The following is a 24426-nucleotide window of genomic DNA, read 5'->3' on the forward strand; positions in this document are numbered from 1 at the left end:
TTTTACTCTTTTTAATCTTCTCTTATTTTCGTCTCTTTTCAACAGACTGTTGAAAGACGACCGCTCTTTTTCATTTGTCCCTCGTTCAAGGCTGGACCTCCCAGAGAATTTTCCCAAAGAGATCCCAGGGACATGTTACTTCCTGGAGGCGGGCACATCCCACAGTCACGCCTCACTGACCAGCTCTCGCTCCGCTCCTCCGGCCTCTATGAGGAAAGTCTCCTACAGTATTGGGACCATGTTTCTAAGAGAAACAAGTTTGTAGAGCCCATACACAGACCAGGTTACACAGTTAATTATTATGTTAGTGACTGGATTTTGAACTTGTGCAGGAAACCAATTACACAGATCTTTGGATATGCAAATGCATTATTTAAGAAAAACTTTGATTCAGACCTGTGGGATGGCCTGTATGAATGAAACTTTGAAAAGGCTTTCATCATAAGTGAAGAAGAACAACATGCCCTCGTCTCTCCTGAGCAAAGGAGATACGGTTCAAAAGACTTAAGGAACAGCTACTGCGCTAGTCTCACAAGGACCCTCCCCCAGGGAAATGTACTGATGGAATCAATTAGAAGAGAAACCTTAATATAAACCTTCATGATCTAGCTGGATTCCTCAGCTCCAGACCTGGAATCTGGTTCTCTCTGACCTGCGTCTAAACACGGGAATGCTTGGAGAAAGCCTGGGGATAGACCAAACATATGACCGTAATTGCACTCAATAGAAATGGAACTGCGCAAATTGAACAAATCCACTTCCCATTAACAAACTGGGTGCTGAGTATAAAGTTGGGTGAATTTTTGCAAGATGGCAACATTGCCATAAACGTTTGCTGTGCATCATGGCCACTTTTACAAGGATGATAACAACACAGCAACCCCTTCCTCCCCTTGCAGCTGTCTCTGTGTAACGTCATGCTTTACCAAACATACGTCTAACAACTGCTACTTGTTATATTAGGAAGCATCAACCTAGGAGCAGTTGGTTGTGGTGGCGTGTGATTAATGAGAGGCACAAAGGAGACAATTTAGTAGTCATCTAAGGACAAATGCCAAAACCACGAATATTAGGCTGACTTTATAGGTCTGTCTGCTTCTAACCTACTGAAAACTATAACCAACCCAAGTCCAGCCATTTCATTGCATATTATATGTGTAGGTCTGCAAATTATTCCCAGCTCAGTGCCTTTTTATTGCTCAAATTTGGACAGATATAAGAGGAATTGAATTATATATATATTATAGAAAATATAGGGATCGCTCAATTTATCTCATGTTTTAAGTTGTTATATGACTTTTTAAAAAACGGTTAATGACATGAAAGGAAGAATGACATTTGCCAATGCTTTTAAGCCACTTTTGTATTTGTTGTACATTTCACTCTTGGATGGTAATGATTGGTTGGCAAGATAAATCAAGCCTTCCTCAAAGAATTCAGATATTTTAATTTGCATTCACTCGACTGTGTCCAGATCCAATACTACACATAGTAGTATGCGTATCTTACACAGTTCACACTTACACACATAACCTGTTTTAACGGCTTTATATTTTTAATATACAGTATGCAGTTCTCTACTAGCCCTGTCAGGTGCAACCACCAGGTTTCAGATTACGTAGTAGTCTGAGTATAATTTCCTCAAGCAAATCAAGCGATGTCAAGCGAATTCATCTGAGACAGTCTTCATAAGCTATCATCATGCAGCGGGAGCTGAAGGTTTGAAGTTGAATAGTCTTTGTATATTTGATAGCCCCGGCAGATTTGGGTATTATTTTATAGTTACTTTAAAGTGCTGCCAGTGTTCTTAAACAGTTGAGTAAAAAAATGTTTATATCAGTTTAAATGGTTGATTAAGGTAAAAAAAAAATATACGGGGTTATAGTTTAAATTATATCGATATATATTTGATGTTAAATGAAATGTTTTTATTATGATATGAAGGGAACAGAGATAACAGCCTAAATGAAATTATTACTAATGGATGGCCCCCAACAAGCAAAAAGCATGCATAAGATCTTTGTTATTTAAATCCGAATGAGCGGTACTCATTGCTTCCGTTCCATGTTTGACAACATCACATTATTGCTCATGTTGCTTTAAATCTAACTTCCTTAATAAACTGATAATAACATCTGTTCCGAAAGAAAATAATGGTTTTGTCACTGGTTTTCTCCTGCACAGATTATAGTTCATAATTTTAATAGAAATAGAATGTTGCAAATTCACTACATCTTGCCAAATGACATTCTTGTTGCTTGAACCCAACAAGATAAAATAAAAAAGTGCCAAATGTGCATTTAGACACACCAGAACACCAGGTTTTATTCCTGCTTTCCACATCTTAATGGCTCGCGGTAGTAGCAGGGAGAAAAAACAATGGTTCCACATTGAAACTCATTGATATAAGAAATCCAATAACAAATACCTTTTCTGCCCTCTAACGTAGACATTCACCAGCATAACTATGTGTTTTTCCAAACTGATGGAAATGTTGTTAAGAGGGCAAACAGCACAGATTTCCTTTTAAACTGCCAGTGTTCATTATTGCCATAAAATTCTGTCAGCAGAGTCTCAGATGGGAGGAAGCATTACAAAGCAATGAAGGCTTGCACATTTTAATTTAATTTAAAAAAATTTTTACGTGTCACCATCATACCCACATTTCCTATGAACAAAAACGACTATTTCTAAAGTGTATGCTATGCAGTAGAGTGCTTACAGTTGGCTAGACAATAAACACATCAGTCAAAAACATGGCAGCGTAGCTTTTTGCCTAAAAAATATTACGAGTTGCAACACAGCGAAAAAGTTTTTTATTAACATAAAACTAGGTGCCGTTGTTTAGTGGGACAGCTTTGCCATCTTAAGCTTAGAGTTTATCACTTAAAGACATCTGTCAACTTCAAGCTTAAATCAGTGGATTATTTTGCGTAGCGGGTTGCTAAACATTTTATTACACTTTGCTGAGCAAAAAAAATAAAAAATCTGTCCAAGACCGTCCATTCGTTTTGTGTGATGCATAGAGAACCTGAATCTGCAGTAACCATCTGAGACATCAGCAAAACATGCATCTTATGTAAGTATTCATCAGTGGCTCAGAAGATTAGCATTTCTCTTTACATAAACTGTGTCAAGCCTATCAGTCAAAAGTAACGTGTATGTCAGACATAATGGTGTTCATCAGGTCTTCCAGAGTTAAGGGAAGTCGGTCTTTAAAGCCAGGGAAAATAAAAAGGTGGTTATTGTTTTTTTAATTGACCATAAAGTTAGATTTCACAGCTTTTCTGTGAGGTACCAGAAGGGTGATTTTATATGAAACCACAATTTTCAAAGTGTCTTTAAATTCTACCTAAAATTTTGTGTTATCACTGCAAATAATCGACAATATTTGCACTGATATTCTTTTTTTGGAAGGACTCAACTACTGCGTTGTACCCACCAGTAAGATAACCCCCCAGAAACCTTGTTAAGTGTATTTGACAGCTGTGTTACTGAGCCTGGGGGGAGGTTTTTACAGGGCAGGCTTTCGCATACAAATGTACAAGTACTTCCCAGCTGTCATCCTGGCGATAATGCATAGACAAATTAATGTATACTTGATAAATCTACTGTAGCATAAATGTAGTGCAGTGCCTAAATTTTTGCTGGTAGGCTTAAAATAGGACGCTACACCAGCATTACACCCACACAACTTGTGTCCAGTCCTTACATCTCCAAGTCTGTAGATTCTTGACATAATAATAAATGTTTGGCCTGATCTAACAAGTCTATTTAGATGCAGAGGTGTTGCAGGTACTGATTCTTTACAGTAATACACCAATGCACAAGTCGGTGACTTACTCACACACGGGCGTTCTTTAAGGTAACAATGGCAATACAACTGAGCTATAGTGTATAAATTGTCTCAAATAATGAACATGAACAAATATTGTTAAGTAAGTGTGTGAGGGTCCAGCGTCCAGTGAGACAAAGCCAAATACATCCACGACTCCTCCAGCTGTTGTCTGCGTGCCTGATTGCGTGACTTTGTGCGTGTGTGGGTCAAAAAATAGGAGATAATACAAACACCACTTATTAGCAAAATCTGTACAATTTTGATTATGTAATGTATTCCAAATGGGAAAAAACAAACAAACCTGAAATTGTATTACGATTACTTTGCAGGTTCTTTTTGGTATAATTCCAAAGTGAATTGTGAGTTGTAGCAAAACAAGAATCTCTGCTTTGTTGTCCTTATTTTTTATTTCAGCTTTATACTTTCTGTCAGTATGTTTCATCCATCTAAAGGCAGGCTGGTTTTCTTGACGCACCTCTGTCCCACAAAACCTTCATGTGCTCGGTAATGTCTTCTTCTTTTTTTAAGAACTTAAAAAAATATAGACACTTTTGTTACTTTTTCATTCTGTGTTTTACTGAATTAAATGATTTTGTTTGATGATGCATTCATGAAACATTTTCTTTAACTGAAATAGCATGAAAATATCATTTTTATTGAAGACTAAAGTTGCTATGTTTTTTGCAGAACATTGTTATAAACTGTTTTGTTGCCAAGTTCAGCTTCACCCCCACTGACATACAGTACAAAGGGTCAAAGATGATGGGAAACTGGACTTTACTTGTTTTAACAGTCTAGTTTTAACAGCAGAAACAAATGAGGGTTGATGCCTGGGTCCGCCAAAAGATTTGTATTTCTATGTTCAGCTCCAACCTTTGAGAAATAGTAGCTTCCATAGGTTAATTTAGCACTAATTAATCATTTCATTTGAGACCCAGTGGTTTATAATCACATTCAAAAGTCTGCAGAGGCTCTTGTACTTTGGTGTTTTATGTTGTAAACATAGCAAAACTGAATCTGGAAATGAACCCCGTTTGACCCTGCTGTTGGAATTAGGTGCACTGTATATGGAAGGGGCATGATGACAACTGTTGGTTTCTGACTGACATTAAGGGCACATCTTATGTCTTATATGATGTAAATAAAAAACACCAAGTATCTTTAATAAGGAACAAAGCCTGCGGCTGTTACTGTGAATGCGTGCGATGACATGTCAATGAGTGTGTGAGACGGTGTTTGTGTGCAACTCTGGTAAAATTTAAAAACTAAAATCATATTAGCATAAATAATAATTGTAACAAAAAGTAGACTTTATTGTTATTTTTATTATTATACCAAATCAAACTTGACACTTTAGAGGTTGTGTGAACATCTTGTGACCAAACTTTACTTCTTCAAGAAAAGAGATGCTCAAGGATTAATATTAACACTTAATTCTGAAACAGGCAGGTTTAAGGTAAAGTGACACTTGATAGTTGAATGAGTAGCAGTAGCCAGTTTATAGGCTGTTAAGAGTAATCATTTTCAATCATTGCTATGCTGTGTGTGATACCCTGTGTCTGCATTTTCCTGTTGCTTTTCATTCTTATTTTTCTGTGCTCCTGGTGTGCAGGTTACAGACTATATAATATGATTAAATATGCAGAGACCAGGTGACATCACTGCCAACTCTCTCAGGCCTTATAAGAGGATGGTACCACCGTGAGCCACGGGCATTGTTACCTGCTGTTTTGGAGCCTTTAGCATTTTGCCTGCCACTATCTTGCTTTTTTGATAGTGGAAATGAAAAGCAAGAGGTAGATCTCACTAAGACCCGCAATGTTTGTAGCAACACAAGGCATTTGTTACCTTTTTAACGAAATAAAAATAGCACTGTATTGAAAAACAAAAATTCAACATCTTTGTGCTGCCAGAGAGGTCGCCTCCTGCTGGCTGCTGGAAGGGATGCAAGTTTAAAGCACTGTCACACTGATTTCATATTTATTTATTTATTACATAGGCCTTTAGTGTTTTGAGCTTGCACTTCAGTAGCAATCACAACATTAGGTAGTGTGACACCTTCCTGCAGGCTTGTGCAGACGTGTGGATGTGTTTATCTCTAAATCAGAAGATAAACAATCGAAAAGTAATGTCTTAATAAATTTGTCTTGTTATTATTATGGTACTCCCTATCACCATTCATTCTCCACCTTAAATTCCAAAACGGACGGAAATCGACGTAGCATTTTCGGTGGGAGAAATGTTTTGTCACTCACACAGCATTGTAAGATGGTGTAAGATGTATCCTTAGGCCCCCTCCTCGATTCAGAGATGGGCTTTCCCTTTACTTACCTGGATGATTAAGCATGCATCAAGACATTTTTTTCTCTCCACCTTAAAATTGTGTTTGAAAACAGAAGCTGACAAGCGTTACGTATTTCACCTTTAATGACGGTTCAGTTCGGCTTAAACATCTCAGTTTGTTCTGACAATGTAACAGAGAGTCTATGCGCTCAATAGCAGGGCCGTTTCATTGAACCAGATACAGGCTGTTCCTGTTGAAATGCCTCCGGTGCAGAACCAATACAATCAATAACATGATGAAAGCAATTTGAAGGATCATACATGTGCTGCAAAGGAAAATGATCTCTTTGCTGAATAATTTTAATGTCTTCAAAATAAAAGTAGTTTACTTATTTTTCTAAAAGTACCTGAAGGTTTTAATTCTCTAACTTCTGTGTCTTATGTTCTTCAACTCAACAAACTGTCTGCTTGCTATGATGCTCAAAGAATGCATAGTCTCTCACTAACTAGAGTTTAAGTTTATTTTTCTCCAGCCTTCATTCAATACATTAAATAATATCAATTGCATGTAACAAACCAGTCTATTTTAAAAGTTATTTTTGCTTATTTTGTGTATTTTTCTGTATTAATCCTCTCAGATATTGCAGTGCTGCTGGTAATGTGATGACAGCTTTGGTTGTAACAGTCAATGAACACGACACAGCCAGAAGCCTGCAAAGATTTTTATGAACCTTCCAATGATGTTTTTCTTTCTTTTTATCTTTTCTTCCTCATTCCTCCGTCCCTTCAGCCCTTCATCTGTCCCTTCTCCCGTTATCTTTCCCCCTTCCTTCTAACTACGCAAATACACCCCCATTACCCTAATTGGCTCTGGGAGGTTTGAATATTTCATGCAGATCATCTTCACTGATCAGGTGGGTGAATGTGGTCTTCGACATAACGTCGTGCAGGTGCTAATGGAAATCACACGCAAACAATGTAGGTAAGAATGAATGAACAAAGGTCAGGTTATTTTCACACTGTGCCAGTCGTATTAGCTCAATTAAGTAGGAGTTATAGAGGTGCTGATAGTATTAGCAGTTCAACAGGGAATTATGTTGTTGTGGGGTGAGGGTATGTGCATCTGAATGAATTATGTAGTTATTATTCATGGATGGATCTGTAGAGGAGATCCTCTGCTCTCTGATTCTCATTGAGGAGCATATGGTGTGCTCTGCTTGACCTCTTGGGAGAATTTCTGTGGGAAAAATGATGGCAGAAAAAATATAGCAGAATTGACTGACCTCTAAGAAAAGGTTGCACATAAACTGTACTCCTCCTTAAAAACTGTGATTTGTATTCAAAAGCATCATGCCTAGCCTTTTTGTAGTCTGAGAATGTTTTTTTTTTTTGTCTTATCCATTACTAAAATATTACTTTAATGAAATCTTTAATTTTCCTATCTGTAATTGTTACAATGTTGCTGTTAAAACAATTTCATGTTTTTGTATTTTATGCAGAAATTAGATACAAAAATTAGCCCCGATTGTAAGCCTTCTCTTTCTGCCTTAAACTTTCACACAGCATGTTGTCAAGGTTCAAAGGAACTTCAAACTTAATGCATATTTACATTATATTCCCTATTAAATAACCTCAAAAAGTTATTTACTATACCTTTTAAACTGTCTGCCAGAGCAGCCTGGTGACATTGGGACACTATATAGCATAGCTAGCAGGTCAGGTTGGTCTGGAAATAAACACGGTGGCCCCAAAAGACTGCAGAATTGCCACTACGTACACTTTTTCTCACAGTTAAATTTCATAAAATAAGAATGTGTGGTGAGAATGTGCTCAGGCTTTAAACTATAATGGAGGTAAAAAATAATAATAATTGAACAAAAGATTTTATCTTTCCAAATTTAAACTGTAGCGTTACTGCCAAAGCCCAGAGTCACATCCTGACCAATATTAAATCATAACCCTGTTCCCTGAAATGGTTCATAACCCAACCCCTTTATTTCCTACATCAATATGTAGACTTTACTAGTAAAATTTAATCAGGCCTCTTATAATAATTTTTCTTGTTATTGAACATCTGCAGCAGTGCCTAATGGTCATCTTTACTTCTGATTTTACTCTCAGAAAACCCAAAATGCAGAGATAGGCTGTGTTTTCTTTTCCTCCCTTCAATACTTTTTCTTCAATTTTTGATTACCCGACTGCGGTGAGAGTGTAGTGCACCAATTCAAAGAGGAGGAAGAACCAAACACATAACACCAGAGACAACGTTATATCCAAAATCCATATCCTTAATCCAGAGAGGCAGCGGTCATGCACAAGTAAATAAGATAAACAAAGCCAACAAGGGAGAAGCAAAAAGCAAAACCCAGAAACATTCCAAAGGTTCAAACACTACACATTAACAAGACTTTTGGGAAATGCTGGGACGCTGAGCGGCAGGTGAAAGACAGGAGGCACATGTATTGGAAGTGGGAACAAATGTGGCAGCTTAAACACAGACAAAGGAAAACTAACAGAAGACACGAGAACTAAAGATCGCAAAAATAAAATGGGAAGTAACTTGAAAAATGAAAGGTATGAGGCACTCTCTCACTGGCTTCACCTATAAATCCATCTTTTGTATACAAAACAAAATACTAAAAAAAGATTTATGATTTAAAATCAGCAGCTGCTTTGTCCTGTTGGTTTAGTTAGTATTTAGTTATCTCTTGGTGAATTGCACATCACTCTCTTAGTCTCTTTCTCTCATTTTCTTCATTTTTTTCTTTGAAGGACAGTAAGAACTTTAAACAGTATTCACTTATTCCAGATTAATGCTAATTTTCTTCTCCACAGCCCTTATTTAGACCCTGCTGTTGTATTACAGCACAGTGGAATATTCAAAAGAAACCAAATGAAAGCGCCAAATGAGAACAAAAGACATGACGTCCAGTAAACAGAAACCTTGGGTGAATTTATCCCAAAGACCCAATAATACCCATATCCTGCCTTGCTCTGAAATGTTCTACCAGGGTCACCAGAGTGGAAACGGGATGATGATAGTCGAGGATTAGTGCTGATCCATGCATATTAAAAGATCACAGAGGCAACCATGTAAGGCTCTTTGAACCTTACCTCTTTGTGTGGGTCTGCATGTTTTTCTGTGTCTATTTACATGTGTGTGTCTGTAAGAGCTTGTAACCACCTCAGAGACATCCACCTCCTGTGTTTTTGAGGATTTTTGCTGGACTGTACGCATTAGAGTTCAGATTATGCATTAATTCATTTTTTTTACTGGCTGTGGTCAACCGTATGTGACATACTTGTTAATCTCACAGATGTATAGGACAGCAATTGTTTTTTTTTGTTAACCACAGTCTGTATATATATATAAAGAGGATTACTTGAAAACACTCCATAATTCTAAGCCTTGGAACAAATAGAATGTCCACTGCATTAATGCATCAGCCTCTTTTGGCGTTTAATTCTGCATTGATTCAATGCGGGAAAGCTTCCTCAGAGAGTTTGGTCCATGTTGACGTGCAAATTTGTTGGCTGCACAGTTATGATCTTTCATAGTGGATGTTAGGAACACTGGATGATGAAATCACAACACACCACTGAAATTGATACTTTTTGTCTTTAAGTACTAAACATTACCAAGGCTGGACATTGGTCACTCCTCAATTATATGCTATGACCATATTCCCAACCCATCCTCACTTACGCTCCATTGGGGGATTAGTTTATTCGATGTACACGATTGCTTGTTTTGCTTTTTTTCCTGCACAATCAAACATTTTGAGTAGATTGGTGGGTATGCTGGACACATATGATTGGTTGTTCCTATTAGGATTTTTTTCTACAAGTATATGGTATTTAAAGTGCTGTTTTCAACATATTCCTTGATGACCTTGATGAAGGCCACAGACTCAAACGTGCTGGTGAAGTTATAAAGCCATCAGAAGATGGGTACACTGTGGATGTGTTCAGCAACAATACTCAGACTGCGAGGTTCCAACAACAACCAACAACCATCCCACATCCAAAGTCAATTAAATCACGTAAATGTGGTTTTTTTTACACTTTTTCTGTCAAACCTGCTGAATCATAAATGTAGCGCTGATGTATGGATGCTTATCATGCCTATGCATACTTCAAAAGAAACTGTCCCCCAGATCTACTTTCACTGAGCTTAACATCTTCCACTTTAGCACATTTCTGATTGTTGTTTAAACATTTGGTATGGATAGAAATATGTAGAAGGAAATATGTGAGCGTCTTCTCCAACACGTTAAACCACTTATCTAATATCTGTCATCTATCACTTTGGACACCTAATGTGTTTGTTTGAAAAATAATGAAAAAAGCTCTTTTGACACAGCTGAAATCACACTAATACACAATGCCCCCTTTTGAAACTCCAGAGAGTAACTGTATCTAATTTAATGGTTTATGTTTTGTGGTTTTGGAGTCAATCCAAGGGTGTTCAAAGGAAGCAGCAGGACACAGACACACAGCTGATGAAACAAAGTATACATGACTCTGCGTGTGTGGTGAGAGTGATTTAAGGATACGCTCTCAGTACTACATCCTGGAACATCCTGTAACCTCATTACCATGCGCTCATTAGATACTCATTTAAACCAATCAGATTTCTACATAATCTAATCATTCTTTATAAATTATGAGAGAAATCCATTATTACTACAAACACCCAGCTAATTAGAACTGGGATGCACCATCTGCTGCATGTTTGTGTAAGACTACATAGTTGGGGATTCACTGTTACATGCATACACTGTATTAATGAGGGTGATTTAGATGCGCCTCACCTTCACTGACTTGTTTTCTTTTTAAGTTATATAAAAGAGAACGACATCACTTTTGTTGCACGTGTGTTACCTATACTGACCATATAAGAAACGCGTTCCCCTTTTATTATTTATTTTGCCTGCAGATCTACTATTCTTACACGTGCATGTATGTATTTGTGAAGCATTATCTTCATTGACTTGACTCGTACATGAGGCAGTTTAAAAACACAAACTGCAAACAAAATGGATTTCTACCCATTTTTAGGAAATATTGTGTAAACTTCTCCAGAGTTTGAGAGTAAGTGATTTTTTCACATTATCATGTAAAGTATGCACTGTTCCCATTTTTCAGCTGAAGCAGGCTGCTGCCTCTAGCAAAAGTACTCACAGCACAGCATGACACAGCAGCAGGCACAGTAAGCAACCAGCCGGCCGACGTAGATTTTTTAGCAGATGGGGCTTCATATCTTTCCTGCAGGAGTTGGTAAACAGCAAAAACAGTGATAAATGAGAGTGAGTATTGGTTTTTGCTACCTATCTTTTCCCTCTGGAGTGCTTAGTCTTTGTCCACAACTAACCTTAACAGACAGAGAGTTTATGAGAGCGCAATAAATCTCGGATAATCTCATAAGTTGAACATAATTTTGAAGCACTGCTTTAATTTGATTGTCATAACAGACTTGGGGAAAGAAAGGAAGGATGTAATACGATACACTCCTATGAAATAGACTCATGGACTCCATGCAGTCCTGTGGAAAAAAAGTTTACTCTTATTGTTTCCATAGCAATTAAGAGAGTAATTAGCAACTAGTTGCTGCTAATCAAATGCATTTGATCTAAGGACCTCTGTAAAATCAATAGTTTTGCAGTTTGCTGGACTGGAGGATTCTGGTAACACTACAATCTATCCAGGAGTCAAGTCCAGGTCAGATGGTGCAATGCACACACATCACTGTTAGGCTACGTTCACACTGCAGGTCTTAATGCTCAATTCCGATTTTTTGCTTGTTCACACTACAGATAAAATGTGATGGCAAACACGCTCTAGTGTGAACCCTCAAAGCAGCTCGCATGCAGAAAAGAAGACGTCACACACAACGCGCTCTGTTTAGACCCAGTCCAAACAGTATTGTTTGACTGATGGCCCTTAATATAAAGACTTGTTTCGGACTTTACGTTTCCCAATTTTGCTTTATGTTATAAAGTTATTTTGTTATTTACATATGGCCTAATAATAATCCTTATTGCTGTTTTAGAGGAGCGGTGCTTCAAAGGATAGTTGCGTATTTCTGTCAGAATCTGCAGATTATACAGTACAAATAAAATGTTCAACGCTGTCTTCCCAACACTTTCACTAACATCTACACTGGATGGCCAGGAAGCATTCAGGATGTCTTCTCGGGCGCTTCTCCGGTGCTGATAATTGGCGTCTGTCTTGTGTCAGTGACGTAAAAGACGGATTTAATGCGACATGACCATTCAAACAGCAGTCGCTTTCTAAAACATCAGATATGTATCGGATTCAGTACCACATACGAAAGAGACCCAGATCGGATTTGAAAATATCGGATTTGTGCCGTTCACACTGTCATACCATGATCGGATATGGGTCGCATAGGGTCAAAAAAAGTCAGATTTGATGTGCTTTCGCCTGCAGTGTGAACGTAGCCTTAGACTCTACAGGCCTTACTTAGCATGTTAAGTGTTAAAGTTCATGACAATTGAAAATTGAAAAAGACTAAACAAGTACAAGTAAAACAAGTTACATTTAAATAAACCAAGATTTCATGAACTATGTCCTTTGGACAGATGAGATGAAAGTGCAGATGTTTGGCTGTAATGCACAGCACCATGTTTGGTGAAAAACAAACACAGCACATCAGGACAAACACCTCATACCAACTGTGAAGCACGGTGGTGGAGGGGTGATGATTTGGGCTTGTTTTACAGCCGTGGGACCTGAGCACCAAGTAATATTCAGCTTTGGTTGCACTTTATATTTTATTTCTAATTAGCAAATGTAGCAAACTGTAGACTGACAATAGCATTTAGCATTTGTCACCAATACCATCTGTCTGAAGAGGATGGACAAATGATCATCATAATGAAGACAATTAGAAGTACAGAGAGACCACTCTTTATGTTTCCTGCTTATTCATATGAAAATGTATTATCCACTACCCACAATGCAACTTAGCTTGACTTTTGGCTAATGTAGCCACTACCCTTAAGCGGAGGTGATGGAAAAGGCTTTATAAAACTATTCACAGATGCAATTTTACTGCAAAGATACTCTGATGTTAAATATGGGATTATTTTTACCAACACACACGGAAAGTGAATTAAAAGTGTAAAATGTTTATAAGTGGCATTTTCTTTATCGTTGTTGGAACATAGATTAGTTGATCATCTCAGTCAGCTCTCGTTAAATTCAAGACGCACAGCCACGTACACCCGGCCACTCTAACAGATGTATAAACAGTTAGTCTGACCTTGTGCTTCTGCACACATTCACAAGTTGAAATAGAGCTTAACAACAAACAGACCGCTGACCTGTTTGACATGTGACATTTGGGAACTTGTTCTAGTCAGTGTCCTCTTCTTCAGCTGTAACAACATCTGTGCCTGTGTCATGTGTGCATACGTGCATTCATCCACATGCTAACAAACAGTGGACGAGGCATATTTATGGTTGGGTGATTTTTTTTTTAACCTTTGTGGTCAGAGCTACGAGGGAAGAAAAGATATGTCTATGGTGAGAAACGGTTGACTTCTTGCCATAAACTATTCACTGTTACTCTTAAAGTTTCTACTTTCATCCACGTAGATGCTTCAGAGCTGTGTCAGAACAGAATGTCTAACATGCATATAAAATGTGGAGCAAACGTTTGGGTCTATGGTGGGAATCTGAGAGAGGCAATCTGATCTTTAGACTTATTTTTTATTAGCATTCACTGGTCCCTGAAAGTCCTGATAAAGGCCTCACTCAAGGGCAGCATGGCTGTATCCTGCAAAGAGATATTATTATTTATTATTTTATTTTATTTCATTAACGTCACCATGACAGAGCACAGGGTGATGTGCCTTATTTTTTGCTGCTGGTTTGGCCAACATTCTTGAGGACACAAGCTCCTGTTGTGTTTAAAACGAGACTTTTGCTCACTGCTTCAACAAGGGTAATTTTTAGAGGCAAACAGCAGCTGTAACATCCGCTTGACTCTGTGAATAAAAATCAGTATGCTATGTACATACATGTGCATTGTTATTTTTGTCCTATAGAAAATCTGTATTAAAAAATAAAGTAAATGCAACATAATCTGCAGTTAAAATATTCAGAATATCAGTTTAATTTATTTAATGGAAATAATATATGAATATTCTGGTTATCTCTCCTATAGTTAGATTTCAGGAACTTTAAATCAAGGTGACTGGAGTGTAGACTCAGATACCACAGCTATAAGGTTAAGGTCTAATTTGTTGGCCTACAGTAGCTGTTTCTGAAATCTTGCTTTTGTTTTTAATTCATTTGAACGTCCTGGATTGACTGTCAGCACCTGAGGCTCAAGTAAAGCTGAAAACTGTCCGATCCCAGGTGCATACTAACAGGGCAAGATTTTTGTGACCCGATAGCACTGAACAACATTTTTACTCAATATTTCTGATGTGACATGTTGACTATGTAATGTGGATTACAGTTTGATGTTTGAGAACTGAAATCATTTTGTACCATTTTGTACAAATGTTATGTTCTGTCACTCTCTCTCTCTCTCTCTCTCTCTCTCTCTCTCTCACACACACACACACACACACACACACACACACACACATGTTTTACAGTCCTGTGGATTTTGTGTCTGTGTTCTTTTTCACCAGTCTGAGCTGGTGTGGATGTGCATTTAAATGAGTGTGTGTGATGCCATGCACTTTGTCTCCTACCCTGGAGTGAGGTTTATTTTTGAGGTGATGCATGATGGTTTGCTCCCACAGGACACTCGTGCTGTCAAAACAAATCACTCGGTGTGTGTGTCTGTTTATGTATGTCTCCACATGGCTGGTTTATTTCTTTTATGCATCTGCCCCTATTAATGCTTACAGTGCATGTATGTGGCTATGGATAAATTACTTTGCATGTGTGCATGCAGACTTTGTATGTGCAATAAAGCTATTTTACTTCAGAGCCCTTAAAGTGAAAAATTCCAGCTGTAACTGTGTATATATTTTCAACAAAAAACCATTCAGGCAGCAGCTATAGCTACGATGTCACATACACCAGGTTTACTTTATATATATATAAATGTATATTGTGTGTTCATATGTTTTTGACCAGCATCAATAATAAACTACGGTATTCAAAAGAACCACTGAAGAATAACCATACTCTGATCCAGTACTGATAATAGAAACAGTCTACTTGTGCAATCACCAGCAACTTTATTATGTACACCTCGCAATTTTTAGACCAGGAGCGTGTCCAGAAGGGGGGCATGGGGTGGCAGCCCTCCTCCCCTGAAATTTGATTAGATAAGCTTTATTTTCAGTCTCTGAAACCAGCTGAGTGTTTCCTTGGCTGTGTGTTTGGGATCATTGTCTTGCTGAAACATCCACTCTCATTTCATCTTTATCATCCTGGCAGATGATGGCGGATTTTTCCATTCATTCTTCACCCAAAAAGCTCCACATCATAGTTGTTGTTATGGTGTTTGTGGGGTGATATGCAGTGCCTTTTGACCTCAGAACATGGTGTCTATTATGGCATCCAAGGAGTTCAGTTTTGGTTTCGTTATCTGACCAGACAACGTGATTTAGTGCATCACTTAGTGTTTTCTTTGAAACAATGGTACCTGCCAGTTGGAGGTCTTCTGAAGCTCTCCACAGGTGCTTCGTAAGTGTTAGGATTGCTTTCTAAATACTGATAGATTTCATTTGGTGTTGTAACTTTCTATACCTTTTTGCACCTCCCTTTCTTCACGTGTTCAATACTGTTTCCTTGTGTCCTTTCTCATTATTACACATAGTTTATGGACATCTATGGTTTTGATTACTGTGCATGATTGGACTGGATGGGTTGTTATTGACATCTGGTGAGAATTTCATGTCAATAGTACCTTTAGAAAGATATTTACTTGTTGACATGTTTAATACTTATTTTACCGGCTGTATATTTAAAGCCTTATGCAGCCACACTTTTCACATAATAAATCTAATAGATCACATGAGCCTGAAAATGATGTTTTCCATGCCAACTCTTTAATCCATTTTTCAATGCTAGAATATTGTACTGTTGTTATTGAATTTTCAAACTTTCTTAAGCCCTGCACATGCTCTGAGAAAAATCCAATTATTGTGAAATTAGTGTGACTTTGGTTTTTGACATTTATTCCATATTTTAACAATAATTAAAGTTATGTGTTGTGTTTTTGTGATTTAAGTATTTTGTGTAAAAGTAAATGAACCAAAAAGTCTGTAAGGTTATAAGGAAATCCTTTTTGAGGGTCAATATTGACTGATCTCTCACAACAGTTTTAATCACAGTGCAATGCCTTATAACACACAGTGTTCCAGTGAATTTGTGGAAGAAACAACATATTCTGTGGGGGGCAGGTGCAGGGCACCGGATCAAATCTGAGGTCTAAATCCACTGTGGCAGCTGTGACGTTGCTCTGACGTGCGGATGTGTGTCAGTGCCTGAAGAGGAATTGATTTTGTGCATCCAAGGCTATTCCCCGAGGACTCGCAAAATTTGACCATGTTCATAGCTCATTAACACACACACACATAGACATTTACATGTCTATGTGTGTGTGTGTGTTAATGAGCCATTCCAAAACACAGTTATCAGTCTATTTTATTAACCCAGCTGATTGCTTTTGTTACTGGCAACAGATGGTAGGAGACTTTCTAATCAGCCCTTCATGCGTTTACTTTCAATTGTCGTTGTATTTTGTCCACATAACTCTCTTAAATTCTGCAGCACTCTTTTTTCCTGTCAGCTGACTTTATTTTATCTTCATCTGCCATTTTCAGACCTTTTACCTACATGGTTGGAAGCTCCATACCAAAAGTAAAAGTTCCCACTTACGGAAAGAAAATATGGCTCTAAAATTAAAATATTTCAAAAACAGTTTTTCCTTCTTGACCGAGTGAACGAGTGTGGTAGGCTGACTGTCACAGGTGTTTCAACAATATTAACAAAATTCATAGAGACCAATGTGGCCATTGAGGTCTAATGATATTTGATATTAAACCACAGAATTATCATTTGAGACTTAATAGTTATGTAATATGTTTCTAAACCAAATTCACTGTTACATTAAATTTATTAAAGTTACTACTCAAACAAGTATGTTCTTACATACTTTTTCCTGCACACTTAAATTGAAATCCTCATTCATGTTGAGGAAAAATACTGCAGAATGGTCTAAAAAGTAGGCCTATGTGGCTGGGACCACTTGATCCTACTCTGTCACCATGATTATTACATATGCAAAATGGCATACAACATTAGCGGTCATGCGTTTTTAAAATCTTAATATATAATAGCCCACAGATTTCTGTGGGACTTGAGCTCTTTTTGCTACCACAGGTATCACCGCCTGGTGACCACTAAAAAGAACGCAGCTTTGAAGAACCTTGCAGACTCAAAAGCTATGTCCATCTTTCATGCAGACTACCCAGGAGTTGATCCAGGAGTTGAAGCTGTATCACGATGATCATAAATACTTCAGGGTTTCAGCGAGCTCTTGTTGGCAGAGTTGGGAACACTTCTCAGGAGGCAGAGAAACAATTTCAGAGAGTTGATTGACCCGGAGCAGCATCCAGCTGTGTGTCTGAGGTAAAATAGTATTATTTTACTATTTCCATATCATTGCATATTCAGTATGCAGTATATATTCAGTACTGGTGCTCATTTTGAGCTAGGAGCATCATTTTTGCCAAATGCAGTCTGTTTATTTGCATTTGAAAAATTGGAAAAGTAGAAGTACAGATACCTGGGTTAAAAAACACTCTAGTGTACCTAAGTACCGAAGCAACTTTTTTGCTCAAGTAAAGGTGAAAAATTACAGGCTCTGAAGATACATGAGAATACAAAAATTATTAAAAAATAAATTCTAATTGTAATTTATGTATGTAGTTTGAATCTGTGATGTAGGACCTCTGAATTCAGCAGTTTCACAGCTATCCTGGCTGATGTCCATCCCCTACACTGACACTTAGTGTAACCTAAATCTAACCATGAACACCACAGCCTCTGTGCACCGGTCCAACACAGAGTTTTACTGTAAATTCATCCTGGACAAACCTACCCAGTATTTTCATGCAACATTTAAAAAACAAAGTTAGCATAGCTTAGTTTGTTTTGCAGGACGTTTCACAAAACGAAAATACATAATTTAGCAAAACCCATCATATACAAATCAAATAAGTGAGTAACATTATGACATCACATGTAAGTGTTATATTTGCAGTTTATCAAGTGTCACTGAGCAGTCTTTACCTTTTAATCTAACCTGTCCTGTCTTTCTCCATCTTTCTCCATCTCTGAGTGAAGCTAGCTCGCACTTTTTTCTCTCCCTGTGAAATACAGCAGCTGGACCTTTAGCTAGCAACACAGTGTGCAACATTTGATTTGTAAAGTCCTTAACTCTACTATTTCTGCCCTCTCCCACTTAACTTCCTTATTTGGCCCTCACACACTCAGATGTAGGTGCCCCAGTTACTTATGGAAAATAGGACAGTGACTGTGGATGTGTGTCTGTAGGGCACTTTTTCCTGCACACATAAGAAATGGGTGAGCAAATGTCATACTACAGAAGATGCTCTGTGTGTATGTACTTGTTTTTGTCGTCTGTTCCTAGTCTGACTAGCTAATGTGTAGTGATCACCTTAATCGTTTTGCAGATTTGAGCCTTGAAATTTTAGGATAGGTGTGCAGGTTCATGTTAGCTTTGCAGTAGAATCTCGCTGTAAGAAGCACACACGTTATTTAACTTATTGAGCGTGGTATTAAACTTCCTGTTTTGTCCTCTGTTAGCCATATTTTAGAAATGTCAAGGGTCCTGAAATGCAAATTATTTCCCTTTGCTGTATTGGAGTATTTATGTTAACAATAAATGACTAGTTGTGAATGGAAAGTTCATATCTCAATCTGCTGAGCTCACCTCAACTCTTAACCTTTAAATTAAGGTGTTTTCAGTCCCATTGCCACAGGTGTATTAAATCAAGCACCTTTTCAAATACATCCAGTAAATAAAACTCTAGAAGAACGTGCTGTTTAGGTAAAGCCAGACTAGATATGTCACCATTTGCAGGATTTGGAAAATTGACAAAACTCAGCAGAAATCTGAGAATGAGGCACTTTACCTTTAACATTGTATTAAATGAAAATAAATATATGAAAACATATGAAATCAGACACAATAGGCAACAGTGTGGATTTAGGTTTGTAGTCATCCCATTTAAGAGCACGTGCACTAATTACATGGCATTTGCACTAATACTGAGGGTTACTGAGTGTCAGTGTAATTCCATGCTGTACAAAAGCTATCACATTAACTCACTGATTAATCTCAGTCAGGTGCATCAGGAGGATTAGATAGAAAATGGAAAACACACACCAATGCCTCTAATGTCATATTGTACATACTGTATACATGCATCTTAGGCGAGATTAATGCAGTACTGTTTCAAATCTAGCAAAAAACAAACAAAAAGAAAATAAAAGCGTGCATTGCCTTTTTTTTTTTGCATGATCTTAGTATTCAATCATACATTTGATCATAGGAATCACATCACCTGTAGGAGTCCTCGCACATCTGTCACATCTGGTTAAACAGCCAGGTAGCTAATAGATAACCAGTCAACTAATTGGAGGGGCGGTGGTTGGGCAGTCCTTGGGCACTTCTGAAGCTCATCTCACACAAACAATGTGACATTCGTCGGAAAAAACTTAAAAAACTCTGACGTTTTTAAGGTTTTCTAAATTCCACTTCCACATAATAAAAGAATGAAATGTCAGGAATCCTGTGGTAAAATACTGTAGCTGTTTCACAATTTGCAATTTATTGGAGCGTTTTCAAATTACTCCATCCAGCGGAATAAACACACACATTTTGGTGCTTGTAGCCACTTCTGAAAAGTTATTACAGTTAGGCGTCAATGTGGCCTCACCATCGACGATGTCATGAGATAACAAAACAAAATCAATCAGTAACCTGATAACAAAGGTGCCAAATTAAAGATAAGGAAAACCAATCGGTTATATCTTCGAAGTATTTTTTTGTCAATGTTTCGTCTGAATGCCTTCGCTTAAATGTTTCATCCAAGCTTGACTAGAAGAGCACGTACAAGTAAGTAACTTTTTCTGTGAACTTCACACACGAGACAGAAGCACACGCGGACACAAATATTTAAGTAAGCACTCGGCAGTCACAGTGGCTCACTCTGCAATCAGAGCAAACCAGCAAATGTAAACGCGCTAATTTTCTGATCGCTGGGTATTACATGTGTGCCCTGTGTGGGTACTGGTGTGTTGTATGCGGTATTTGTGTGTTTGCGCGTTTTGATTGTCTCAAATGTGGCGTGACTTTCTAATCACGTTGGGCTGCACAGATCGTGTTCCAAAAATGTGAAAAATGAAAACACAGTCAGGACTTATGAACGCAAGGATGCACGAACTAAAACAAAATAAGACTTATATTTAAGAAAAATCACAGGCTATGCTCAGGAATCATAGCCTGTGATCTCATTTTGACAGTTTTCTATAGGTATGACCATTAATGTCTATGACTGTTTCTGATTTCTCCTGCAAACCAAACTTTGGTTGATTGTGGACTCAGAATGAAACATTGCCACTGAATAATGTATGACTCTGAAGTGGAACCAGCCTGAGCGATAGAGGATTATAACGAATTCCAGTGGCACATAGAAGTCAGTCCTCTTATCCGTTGCTGAAACACTGCTTCATATCTGAGCAAACATGAAGCTCAAAGCTTGGATTGAGAAAAAAAACCTGACTCAGGGCCGTGTACGCCATATCTTCGCCGACTCCAAGCTCCTACATCAAAGTAGCACCACGCTCCCTCAGAAGTAGCAAAGTTTTAAGTATCCACAAGAAAGAAAATGCAGGAGAAGAGAAAAAAAAATCCACTCTGAATATATTTTCCAGCCGACCAGACAGACATAACAAAGTCGGTCTATGACACTACAGTAAATCACTTTAGGCTTCAGCTCACAATCTGTTCTCACTGAAGTAGTGGCTTGGCAATTCAAAAAAGCATGAATATGAAAATATCAAATTCTTTGCTTTCAGTCATTCTGTTGTGGATACACATGTATCCTTAGGCTTATTGTCTTGGCTCATGAGTCCACCCCTTCTAAACTTCAAGCCATGGACTGCTGCCCTGAAATTCCCCTGTAAAATTTCTTCATGCAATTTTCAGTTCATTGTTCCCTGATGATGATTGCAAGTCCAAACCCCAAGGTAGCAAAGCAGCTCCAGAATGATGCACTCCACCATCGTTCACAGTCAGGCTGGAGGTTTTTGTGTTATCGTGCAATGCCTTTTCCCCCCTTCCAAACAAACTGGTTTGCAGTCAAAAATAGTCAAGTTTTATTTCACAGGTTGGTGGATCATCCAGATGGTCTTTTGAAAAGGTCTTTATACCATTTTCAAGTTTGTTCACCCCTGTAATGTATCATCTGCATGTGAAAATCATTATAATAAAGGCATGGTTAAATCTAAGAGGCCCAAAGTGTGCCTAGAAAATATCGCCCGCATAATTACACCACCAGCACCAGCCTGACCATTAATACGAGGCAGAATGGGAAAACTCCATGCTTTCATGCTGTTTATGTCAAAATTTGACCCTGATATCTGTATGTCACAGCAGAATTTGGTTGTATTTGAATTACTGTCGCCTTTTACCAGCTCGAAGCAGTCTGGCCATTCTCCTTCTGGTATCAATAAGGCATTTTCATCAGAAGAACTGCTGCTCACTGGATATTTCTCTCTTTTTCAGACCATTCTGTGTAAACCCCAGAGATGGTTGTGCTGGAAAATCCCAGAAGATCAGCAATTTCTGAAACACTCTGAGCAGCCCGCCTGGCACCAACAACATTCAGAGTCCATTAAACCAACTTTCTTCCTTATTCTGATGCTGCGATTGAACTTCAGCACGTATGTCTATGTGCCCAGATGCACTGAGTTGCTGCTTTGTGATTGGCTGATTAGATATTTGCTTTAACATGTAGTTGAACAGGTGTGCCTAAAAAGCTTCTGTGCATAAAAACACAGAAGTGCTGATACAGAGATTTTATAAACTTATAAAAACGTTGGACAGAGAAAGGCTAGCTGCTCGCCTCTGTTTAAGCTAAGCTAATATGCTTCCAACTACACTCTGCTGGGAGATAAATAAGTGTATTTTCCAGAATTCTTGATGCATTTTTTAAGTAAATGCAAAGCAAAGCATCCTATTATATGTCACATTGGCAGCTGGAAAAAATCACCTCGAGTAGATGAGAATGTCATCATATTGAATCATTAAACAAAGTAATGGACACATTAAAGGATGAAATAAAATTAATGAAATGTCAGGCGCAGCTGAAAAGGTATTACTTATCAGCTCAGCAAACAAGTGCACTCATTACGTGAGCTTTCCTTCCTATGTGGGATTGGCTTCCTAATCACTCAAGCGCAAAGTCTTCAGTGGACTTGTTAGGTTCATAAGTTACGACGGGGTTTTATGTTTTGTTTTACACGTTGTTTGCAAGGCAATGGTTAAAAATGTTATTTTGAAATCGAGTCTAATTTTAAAAACATACCAGCGAAAGTTTAAATGCAGCAGAAACTGTTCTCCTGCTCTTCCTCCATCAGAAGAAACATTACTCTTATCCTCAACAGCAGGCAGGTGGAGTTCATCTCTCACTTCAAGCTAAACTCAGTCTCATGCCCAAAGCAGTCTTGTCTCCAGCCCACATATAAGACAAAAAAAAGAGAAAGAAAATCTATTCCCATGGTCTTGTCTCTGACACATCAGTAAACCTGAAGCAACTAAAAATGGTCTCTCTCTGAGAAAAGCCTGTGGGCCTCCAGTCTGACCCCGCTGCCTCCTCTCTCCTCTTCACCGCTGCAGCTAAAGTAAGATTTAAGACGATGAGGAGGCAAATGAATTCACTCCAGCTGCAGACAATGACGGCACACATATGTCATTTCAAGTTGTATACAGATATCTCTGTACAGGCTCAGCAACGTACACTTGAATCAGTGCACTTTTTCTCTGACATTTCAACACTATGTTATCTGTCACATATACAAGTGTAAACAAAAGGACTCCATAAAGCCACCTGGAGAGTAGGTTGCCATTTAATCAATACCCACAAGTCCTGTCTGTTCTCTCGGAAGGTTAAGGAGAGCTAGAAAAAAGAGAGCGATGAAGATGAGCAGCAGATTCTACAGGTTGGGTTAAACAACCAGTCCGTGTCATTGTGTGGGTCTCAGACAACCAATGTTTGCCTTTGATTACAATTTGAAGGCAGATGTGGCACTGAAAGACCTCTTTGTGGCTGGTTTTACTTGATGTGTTTGTGTATCTGTTCAATTCAAAGGTTAAAGCAAAAGCTAAGTGTAGGATGTTCATTGAGATTGCTAACCGACCTCTTGGCACTGATGATAGCCAACGTGTGCAGGCGAAAAGACTTATGATCACAGGTAAGAAATAATATGTGATGCAGGGAAAAAAAAGGTTAATGCGGCAGACTGACACGAGCAATCTATGAGTTAGCCTTGAGAGCAGGAGGAGAATAAGATTGAAGGAAGGAGACGGTCAGCTGAATATGTTCAACAAAAACAGACGCTACCAGGCAGAGAGGTGAGAAGGGAGGGAAAAAGAGAAAGATGAGATATGATGGCAGTGACAATGTGGAGGAAGAAAGGAGGAAAACATTCATGCAAGATAAGAGTGAAGTTAAGAAAGAGAAGCAAGGTTGAGAGACATTTACATTTAGATACACAAGGGAGGAAAGAAAGACAGCAGTAAAAAAAAAATGAGGCTTGAGCGTGCTCAACTGTGATACTCACAGATACTCACATACATAAAAATGTACTTGTAGCATTTGGTAGCAATGCTGAAACTCGTTAATATGCAAAGTTTTAATTGTTGACATTGAGAAAAGTTATGTTTTAGAACAATTATTATAATTATTATTCTGATGTGTACAGAATAACAACAAAGTGTAGAAAGAGTGAGGGTGAATGACAGGAAATGATCTGGGAGAGAATTCAATTCAATTCAATTCAATTCAATTCAATTTTATTTATATAGCGCCAAATCACAACAAATGTCGCCTCAAGGCGCTTCATAGATACAGAGAAAAGCCCAACAATCATATGACCCCCTATGAGCAAGCACTTTGGCGACAGTGGGAAGGAAAAACTGCCTTTTAACAGGAAGAAACCTCCGGCAGAACCAGGCTCAGGGAGGGGCGGCCATCTGCTGCGACCGGTTGGGGTGA

General features: G+C 38.2%; 1 protein-coding gene across 2 annotated transcripts in view; it reads left to right on the forward strand.

Moving 5' to 3' along the window:
* gucy1a2 (guanylate cyclase 1, soluble, alpha 2) overlaps positions 1-24334 on the forward strand; it is a 67431-nt gene extending 43097 nt beyond the window's left edge. For both annotated transcript variants that reach the window (XM_085131480.1, XM_085131481.1), the window contains exon 10: positions 46-24334. In XM_085131480.1, the coding sequence (XP_084987606.1) occupies positions 46-265 (220 nt within the window). In that variant the 3' untranslated portion in view covers positions 266-24334. The remainder of the gene's footprint in view (positions 1-45) is intronic.
* The last annotated feature ends 92 nt before the right edge of the window (positions 24335-24426 follow it).

The sequence above is a fragment of the Neolamprologus multifasciatus genome, chromosome 14 (genome assembly GCF_963576455.1).
Source record: "Neolamprologus multifasciatus chromosome 14, fNeoMul1.2, whole genome shotgun sequence".
NCBI lineage: Eukaryota > Metazoa > Chordata > Actinopteri > Cichliformes > Cichlidae > Neolamprologus > Neolamprologus multifasciatus.